Source organism: Puntigrus tetrazona, chromosome 8 (assembly GCF_018831695.1).
Source record: "Puntigrus tetrazona isolate hp1 chromosome 8, ASM1883169v1, whole genome shotgun sequence".
NCBI classification, from domain to species: Eukaryota; Metazoa; Chordata; class Actinopteri; order Cypriniformes; family Cyprinidae; genus Puntigrus; species Puntigrus tetrazona.
The window spans coordinates 1783373-1793372 of NC_056706.1; the positions used below are offsets into that span (position 1 = coordinate 1783373).

General features: G+C 36.4%; 1 protein-coding gene across 1 annotated transcript in view; it reads right to left on the bottom strand.

The window, feature by feature from the left end:
• Window positions 1-10000, bottom strand: part of pi4kab (phosphatidylinositol 4-kinase, catalytic, alpha b) — a 41251-nt gene that overhangs the window by 2973 nt on the left and 28278 nt on the right. Inside the window, 28 exon segments of the mRNA XM_043247344.1 lie at window positions 295-334; window positions 336-418; window positions 693-775; window positions 778-799; window positions 963-1069; window positions 1731-1780; window positions 1782-1799; window positions 1881-1953; window positions 2039-2080; window positions 2083-2108; window positions 2213-2342; window positions 3146-3266; window positions 3444-3497; window positions 3583-3680; window positions 3683-3712; window positions 3715-3748; window positions 4233-4253; window positions 4255-4308; window positions 4311-4332; window positions 4762-4961; window positions 5037-5116; window positions 6021-6176; window positions 7104-7231; window positions 7323-7430; window positions 8014-8165; window positions 8744-8902; window positions 8969-9096; window positions 9176-9332. Of these exon segments, the coding sequence (XP_043103279.1) occupies window positions 295-334; window positions 336-418; window positions 693-775; window positions 778-799; window positions 963-1069; window positions 1731-1780; window positions 1782-1799; window positions 1881-1953; window positions 2039-2080; window positions 2083-2108; window positions 2213-2342; window positions 3146-3266; window positions 3444-3497; window positions 3583-3680; window positions 3683-3712; window positions 3715-3748; window positions 4233-4253; window positions 4255-4308; window positions 4311-4332; window positions 4762-4961; window positions 5037-5116; window positions 6021-6176; window positions 7104-7231; window positions 7323-7430; window positions 8014-8165; window positions 8744-8902; window positions 8969-9096; window positions 9176-9332 (2376 nt within the window).

Consider the following 10000-nt stretch of genomic DNA (forward strand, 5'->3'; position numbering starts at 1 on the left):
AAAAATAAAATAATAAAATATAAAAAATAAAATAATAAAATATAAAAAATAAAATAAAATTAATTAAAATAAAATAATAAAAAATAATTCCTTACATTTATATATCGCTTTTCTAGATCCATGGCAACGCTTTAAAATTATGGGGGATCTCCTCAACCACTAAAAACAACCTTTAGTCTAGAAATAGGTTTAAGCCTTGTCTGTACAACCGAGGATAGTGTGTGATGATTATAAACCATTTTAATTAACGATTTCCCCTAAATGCACTGGTTTAGAACCGATGGCTCTTCTCACCTTCTGGAAGGCCAGAGTAGATTCGTCTCCGCACTGGTTCGAAATAATCGTACATCCCGAAGTCTGTCTGTCGTCCGAGCTGATCTCTGGACTTACAGTCTGGGATGCACTCGATGACGCCACACTGAGAGGAAACAACGCCCCTTTATTACACAACAGATCAGGAGCGTACACACCAAGGTGAATCATGGATGAATCATGTGCTGCTTCGTTGAGATTTACAATCAGTAAACATTGGCGGTTCTGAAGTCTTTTTATTAGTCATGTAAGTTCAGTCACTGAAGTCTGAAGAGGGATAGGTTTGGACTAAATCAGGACAACCATGACTCGACCAAATCCATCCTAAATAATAAATAAATTGTTGAGTTAAAAACATAATAGTTAATAAAATAGCTCACCCCTGGTGCCGTAGCTACTACTCTCTATATGGAAAAACAAACAGGTCGGAGTCCCACCAGCTGAAAAATATTCTTAAACAGACCATGATCTGCAACGCCAACATATCCTTGAAAAGAGAATCAGAATAAAACGAAACAGCAAAGATTTTTAAAGAGAGAGATTTTTTTCCCAAAGTAGTACATTTTTTCAGTTCAATTATATCCTGCTTTTTGACCATAGAGGTGAAAGAGGCCAAAAAAAACACTAATGCGAAGACGTGCATCTGATACCTGTCTGCAGTCGTCTCCGACTTTAAAGATGGCCGCCTGCCAGCAGATCTTCTGTGCTTCTTCTCCGCTCTGAGCCTCATCCAGCGAGTCCGAGCGACACAGCAAGCCTACAAACACACAACACACACACCTTCAGTTTGAATCATTCAACTCTAAGTACATATGAATGCTCATAAATCCTGCACCAACTAAACATGCAACAATGCACATCATTTAGCAGCATCTAAAAAAAAATATTGCACTTATTAAGCAGCAGCATGCAAGTACAAATATTGCACATTTTAAAAGTACACAACGTTCACTACAAAAGATTCCATGAGATTAATGCAATTTTATTAATGCATGGCGTTTTCTGTTCTATGATTAATTTGCATATTAAACACGTTTATTCCATTTTGTTCTTTCATTTATTTATCTGTTTTGTATGGGTTGTTTTATTTTTTTTTTTTTTTTTTACTCGCAATTCTTTCATTTCAGAAATGCATAAACCTGTGTAGAAGCCTGAATTTAGAAAGTAGATAAAAAGTTGCTATTATCTTTTTTTGTATTCGTTTAATTTCACACTGGTAACAAAACATTGCAAGAATTTATTTGCAAGACTATCCTTGCGATTCTTAAGATTACCTAAAAAATAAAAATAAATTATATATATATATATATATATATATATATATATATATATATATATATATATATATATATATATATATATATATATATATGTAATTTTTTTTTTTTTACAGAATATGTCAAAGTTATTTCACATACCCTCTTTCTCCAGTTCACTCACTCCACAGCGTTTCACCTTGAATTTGGTGATACGGTGCTTTGGCAGCGCTGAGAGGGAAAACACACACAGATGAGTGTTTTTATTGTGCATCAAACACACACATGATGCTGTAAGAGAGCTGATCCAACCTCTGCATTGGTGTTCCTGATTTATAATCGATGTCCAGCACTATAGCTTCAGGGTTACTGGGCAGATAACAGCCTGAGAAACACAACAAATGCAACTCAAATCATTAAACGAAGCTGCAGTATCAGTCACCGATCCCATTGTGAAGAGATCTTCAGACCTGGCTGGACTTTGATATCAGACAGAGCTCTCAGACACGCCTCTTCCGCTCGTCTCCTTTAGGAATCGGCCTGAAACACGAGAAACACACAGATCTCAGCTCAAACGTAAAACGTGGTGGTGAATCATCTCGAGACGGAAACAGGAAGTGCAGGAGGTGAGACGTTCCCAGTACTTTATAATGGCTGAGACGTTGGTGATCTTGTTGAAGAAGTCAAACTCGCGCTGGTAGAAGTCTTTAGCTGGACCTGAGAGAGAACCGATGATCTCCTCAACCAGCTGCTCCAGAAGATCCTCGATATCAGCTGCGAAACACACAATACACACCAAACATGGACGACTTTTAACAATAAAACTAACTTTAATAACAGCAGACTCCACAACTAATACAAAAACAACAATGGAACTGGAATACTTTTCTGAATTCATTTCTTCCAGCTTATGAACAATGAAAACACTGACAGAATACATTTAAAACAACTTTAAAGTCTGTGATGGAAATGGAAATATTGGGATGCATATCCATTTGTAATTATTGAAAAGTGTAAATAATAATAATAATAATAATAATAATAATAATAATAAGTAACACATTTTATTTCAGTTAGTTGCCAAAGCAACATTTTAATGTGCTAAAATGTCCTAAAAATAAAATAAAAATGAATAAAAACATTAGGCATAAAACAAAAAAATTACAAACAAAATTACTTTTAAATTTACACAATTAGTATTAAAATGAACGCTACAATTAAAATGAAAATAAAAATCAAAAATGTAAATATTACAACAACTCTTTCACATTATTAAATCAATAGAATATTAAAATATCTAATATCAAAATATTCCTAGGTGGGCATTTTCAATGAAAGACCTGGTTATGACAATTTTACAAATGAATGGATGAACGGTTCACAGTAAGACACGCATTTAAAATGCATACGTGAGTTTCCATTTCCTGCCAACTCTGAAGAACCCAAACATTTAAAGTGGCGGACAAATGCAAAAAACTAAATGCAGAATACTCAGAACGTTATTATTCGTTTGTGAGGAAGCTTCTTGGTGCAAACGGGCTTTAAAGCTGGTGATGGTGAAGAGAAGCTGTATTTACGGTCTTTCTGGTGTCCCTCCTCATCTGTGTAGATGTTGGTCTTCATGTTCCAGATGAACTGATGTGCCAGAAGCTGAGATTTCTGTGCTGCCCAGAGGATGTACTCTCTCACGTACCCCATCTACACAACATTACACAACAGCAGCATTAGTGCACCCACCTGACAGAGCCGAGAAAAATAATACTAGCTAAAAACATTCAAACCATGCATGCAACTTGACCTTTTTAACCCTAAATCTGATCATTTTGCCATTATATGACTATTACTTAAAACTTCACACACACACACACACTATACCTTATCATAACGGAGGGCCTGAACAATTTGTGGAATGTAAAACAGAATAGCATCCTGTGGAAAGTGCAGAGAGAGACATATGCATGAACAAAAGCGCTCAAACTGCTCCCAGGTATGATAACAGGAGCGTAATGCGTACGGGAGGGAAGGAGCGCAGGACTTTGACGGCGTACTGAGCGGTCAGCGGATGCGGAGGATACATGCTGGAGAAGTACGAGAGTCCTGTGGGAGGATCAGCGGAGCCCAGCACAAGATATGACTCAGCTCCGAGAATCAGCGTCGATCGTGTGCCACGTCACCAGAAACTACAGCAGAAAACACATTTACAGTCAGGAAGGCTTTCTTAATGCATGCATGACATTAGAACATTACATTAGTTTTTTGGTTGTTTTTTAATGTATGCAATTATTATATTTCTATATGAATAATTAAACTGAAAAAAAACGAAATTGATTAATTCAGATTAATATAAATAAAAATATATTTTTATTATTTAATAAATTACTTAGTTATTATCAATTACTAAATATTTATTAAATTGCATAATAAATGTACAATTTATTTAATTATTTTAAGCAATTTCTTACATTTTTTTTTAAATGGTTTGTTTAAATAGGTTAAAACAAATAAAATAAGTTTAAATAAATATAACAGTACAATTACTAAAGTGTGCAAAAAAAAATAAAAAATGCAACATAATATTTTATGAATATTTTCCAGATGATGTCTTTTATGATTCATGAAGATTTCTGAGAAGAATGTTTCTGATTTGACCGCTTGGCAGCTCACCTTCACAGCCTCAGGAACGTTTCACTGACTACTGTCCGGGGTCCAAACATCGAACCAACCGGGTCACTTCTGATATAAAATGGCCTCTGTGTTCTTGAACCTGTGACACAGTGTGTATTTATATATGCATTGTTTGCAAACTCATCAGGTTGAGAGGTTTAAGGTATTAAGTCTCTTCTACTCACCAAGGCTGCATTTATAAATATCAAACATACAGTAATATGGTTTATGTCAACATCTGTTAAAATATAATTTATTTCTGTGATAGATCCATTTTGAGTCACAAGATCCTTCAGAGATCATTCTGATTCACTGCTCAAGAAACATTTCTGATTATTAGTTTTGTTGAAAACTGATGTGCTGCTGAATATTTGTATGCATTTTAATTATCAGGATTCTCTGTTAAATAGCAAGTAAAAAAAAAACTTATTTGAGATGCATATCTTTTGTGACACTTATTACATAAGTATTCGTTTCCTTTCAAAACAATAGCGCATTCTGAGCGCAACACAAAAGTGGAGTGTCTCACCTGGCCGGTAGCTGTAGGGCGAGGTGCGGAGAGATGCTCCACGCTAGATTGACGTTGTCCTTCCACTGCTTCTCGGTCAGGCTGATGTACTTGGACCTCCAGTTAGTGATGCTGGTCTCCACAGACTGCTCGGCGGAGATCTGCAGCTCCTGGCTGCCCAGAGGATTGTACCACGTGGTCAGACGCTCCACCTCGCTCGCCTAACAACACACAGCCACGAATTCAGCTCGGTAAAACACTTCATTCATCTGAAGAAGAGCTTACTGTAATCTCACCAGCAGGGCCAGCAGCAGCGTCCTGCGCTTCATGAAGTATTTGTGCAGCTGAGTTCCTCTGTTCGTCTTCTTTGACAAACCTGAAAGTGATGAAGAAAAACTTAATTTTTAATAATTTTTAAGTAAATAAAAACCTGAAAATACACTGGAATCACAATTAAAATGGGTTAATTTCAAATATAAATATTTCAATATTAATATTTTATTTATATATTTTTTTTATTTTTTTATTTACACATACACCTATACACATACATTATTTAAAAAATAAAATAAATAAATATAATATAATAAATAAATAAATATAATATATATATATATATATATATATATATATATATATTTTTATTTATTTATTTGTTATAAATAAATAAAAACACGAAAATACACTGGAATCACTTTACACTTTGGAATTAAACTGGGATATTTTTCAATATATACATTTTCCTACAAATAATTCTAATACAAAATAATACAAACACAAATAAATATATCTTGAAGAACCCCGTTGGATATTTTCATGTCAAGTCAAAGAGAGCACTGATCTAGAGGCTTCAATTCTTTAAATAGTCACCAATCCCACCATCACAACTAAAACGTTCTGACAATCAGAAGTTTCACTATCACTGTTGACTTGTATGTCACGAGTGACCTTTAACTCGCATGAAAGAACATGCAGATGTGTCTGGTATACTCCTGAAATATGACCCTGGAGCACAAAGCCCGTCACGAGGTGTTAATCGTCTGATTAAATCATTTTCCATTGATGTCTGGTGTATTAGGGTAGGACAATATTTAAAAATCTGGAATAAATAAACAAATAAAATACTGTTGTCCAAATTAAGTCCTTAGCAATGCATATTACTAACCAACAATTAAGTTTTGATATATTTACTGTGCATTTTAGTACAAAGAGTGTTAAATATCCTCCTTTTCTCTTTGCACTTGCATGACATGCATGACATGATAAAAGAGAAGCGGGACCTGATTTCTTGGAGGCGTGGAGACTCCGCTGGACAGAGGTATGTGTTGATCCAGCCCTGTGTGGCCTGCTGTCTGGAGCCCACCGCCGGCGTCCAGACTGCTCCGGAGTCCGCCACGCCATCACAGACAGACTGTTCACCGACACGTCCTGAGGATCTGACCCCACAAGAACACAACAAGAACCGGAGATCAGCGCTGCTCATGCAGCAGGCAGAAATGTTACTTGCTGCTTGTGAACTTTGGTGGCAATTTCAAAAAACACATTGTATCAAACATGCCTTTTTAACCATTTATTTCATTTATACAAAACTTGGTAGTTTAGCATGAGGGTCGTCAAAGCTCTCGACAGCATCATAAAGTGAATGAGATGAGATAAATAACAGTATAATATTTTCTTGCAAAATGTAATCCAGTCATTTTTGTTTTATTACAACGTATTTACATAGTTATTGTATTATATAAGTACGATATATATATTGAAAATGCATCTCGATTCGTTTAAAACAAGTAAATAATTTGATAATTTATTCATGTTACCATTTAAGCTGATTAAAATAAATATTAATTTATTTTAGTAGTAACATTAATATACTAACTCGCGTTCAAAACATCAATAAAAAGTATCATAATTACTTAAAAAATAAAATAAAATAAAAAAAAGTGTTCATTATTGGCAGTGAACAAATAACATGCTGATTATCCCATGTTTTCAACGCACAATATTTAAAAAATTAAAAACCATGCGAATGCATAAAAGAATCTGTAATTTGCGTCTTCATCAGAAATTTAATTGCTTAATTTGAAATGGTCTGGTCATGTGACATAGCGTGTTAAAAAAAAAAAATAAATATAAAAATAGCTTATCAATTCATTTGATCTTGATTTGACAGAAGTGAAATACTAAATGAATCATACACCAAAGATAAGTTAAAAACATTTCCACTGCAGCCCTTGATGCTCGAGGCCAGAATTAAACTAAACAGTGTAAGGATTAGTGAGGACACGGCTGGAGCTGCTTCCATACCACAAACTAAACTCATTAGTACACATATATAAAGAGTATTTGAGCTGAAGTGTGTTCACCTGGAGGGACGAGCTGAGTAGCTGTGAGATATTTCTTATCCGACAGCAGACACGCGTAGAACTTGATCATGATGCTGATGTCTTCACGCAGGCGTTTCTCCGGCTGCGTGGGGAACCGTGGAGCAACGCTGAACACACACACACACACACGCACACGATGCAGTCAGACAGCTGCGTGACAAACTCAACACGCCTCCTGTTTTGTGCTGAGGTTCACACCTGAAGTAATCAAAGGCAGTAGAGTAGATCTTCTCTCTCAGGACGTTACGGATTGTGGCGTTAGTGACTACATCGGCATGAAGAAGAGTGAGACCGAGAGTCAGCAGCCTGAAACACACACACACACACACACACACACACACACAGAACATTATATACGCCACCAAATACTAAACATTGATTGCTATTATTATAATTCTGAAATGTGTCAAGCATGAAAATGTAATTATTAAACACTCATTTTTGTAGTAATAAACAACGTGTGTATTGAAAGCTATCATTCTTATCTCACTACATCACAGGTGTAAAAAAAAAAGCACTCGAAAATGAACGAGAAGTGCTATTAAATTATATCTGCTGAAGCGGCATTAACCAGTAACACACCTTTCTGTTTGTTATGTTTCTCATGCTAAGAAAACCGATGTTAAGTCTCGATTTGGAATGCATAAAAGGAAAATAAAAACAAAAGCATTTTATTCCCGATGTGTCAATTCTAAAAGTTATACAGAGACCCTTAGATTACAAAATGTCCATGTCCAAAAAAAAAATATTCATTTATTATTAGGTTTCATTAATTTAGAATGAAAGCCCATTATCATAAAATGCATGATATCGTTGTGTGACATTGCCGCAGTGGATTAAATATCGCAGTTATAATGGGTTTCAATGATATTTTAGTTCGAAGCGTCACCTGAATCGGGGTCCTATGGCAGCTACGTGGCGGTTCAGGCAGCTCTTGGGTCCACCGACGCTGAGAGACAGCGCCCTCTGCAGGACACCGGTGAAGATCTCCACCTGATCCGCACTGCAGTATTTTGCAATTTCGAATCTCTGCACTAGAAACTAAACACAGACCCCCCCCAAAAAAAACAAACAACAAAAAAAAAAACATAGTGCATTATGAACAAGGGGGGTGAATACTTTTGAACAGGACGACAGTGGTAAATTGCTCTTTTCCACTCTTCCCAATATTACTTTCCCACGTAATAGAAAATATATATACAAAAAGATACTTGCAGGACAAAAAAAAGCATAGATAAAGTTTACACCACCATCTCTTAAAGAAACAACTCAAGATATACACGAGTTTGTCTGAATCAAGAGAGAAATCTGCACAGATCAAGCATCATTTACAAGCCAAAATAGTCCAAAACTAAATCTGCGGTTGGAATTTGATGTGAGAGACTATGAAAGATGGGGTTTTCCACTGGAAGGAGCAGTATTATGGATTATTTTAGCTGGAAAATAAAAGTTAAGAGAGTCTCATTGATGGATTGATGCAGGTTTTGGCATCACAAGACATTAGCTGATGGACTGGAGTGGTGAGGATTACTGTGATGTTTATATCAGCTGTTCGGACTCTCTCTGACGGCACCCATTCACTGACAGAACGCTAAACCGTGCTGCCGTGTGACACACACCTCGATCCAGAGCGAGTGCGGCGTGACGTTGGGTGGACGAGGCAGCGGCTGACTCTCTTCAGAAGCAGCTAAAGGGTCGGCTTCTGACTCGGTCTCCGAGAACAAGCCCATCTTCAGCTCGACGGTCATCTGCCAGGCGCCCGCCATCTCACGCATGAACTGCACACACGCACAATAAGCGCTTATGACCTCACAGCAGTTATAAGCCGGCATTCAGAGCCTTACCTGGACTTCGGCTCCATTACGCGCGGCGAGCAGCCACTCCCAGCAGGCGATGGCCGTCTCCATGCCCTGCTCCGTGAACATCTTCAGAGGAGACCAGCAGAGGTGATGCAGCAGCTGAAGGTCCCAGTCTGAGACAGAGACGTCTGTGGGTCACTAAAACATCATCTGCGGTCGTAACCGGCCGTATGATCACTACCTGGGCGCTACCTTTAGTGCTAATGAGCAGAGCCGTCATCTTGAACATGTTCTGTGTGAATGCGTCCGAGTCTTTGGCGTCCAGAGCGTCACTCATTTGAGAAACCATCAGTTTGCTGAGGTTCGACTCGCTGTGTGTCACTTCAGCAAACTGCAGCATCCCAGCGACCTTTATACACACACACACACACACACACAGCTCTCTTACAGTACAGATGCAAACAGAAAACTCACAAAAATGGCATATCATTTAACCCAAAAAAAACAAGAAAAATTAGTTTTTAATACCTTTAAATGGTCGAATATTTAACATTCGTTACTAAGCAGCACAAATAATGCTACTATATTATACAAACCACTAGATGCAAATGAGAAATTAATAATATATCATATCAATCATTTAAAAAAAATTATTTCAATTACTGAGTATAATGAAAACCTTTACATTGCATTAAAGTAATAAAAAAATGTAAAGTAGGGCTGTCATAAAATTGTCCCGTTTATGAATGAATGCATAAATAACTGTTAAAATGAAAACCTGCATGCATAACAAAAGCATGAAAAATGCATAAATGCATAATGTATATATGCACAAAAAAATCCATAAACAACCCCAAACCCAACCCAAAAAAAAAAAAAAAAAAAAAAAAGCATAAAATGCATTAATAAATCGTAACAAATATATGGATAAATCCCACAAATGCACAAACTGCATAATTAATAAATAAATGCATTAGTTCAATGGTGCATAAGTGCACAAAAAAAAATGCATAATATTAATAGTTAATCTTTATCAGACTTTATGCAAAATTACAAAGACTTCTGTCTCAAGCGTTC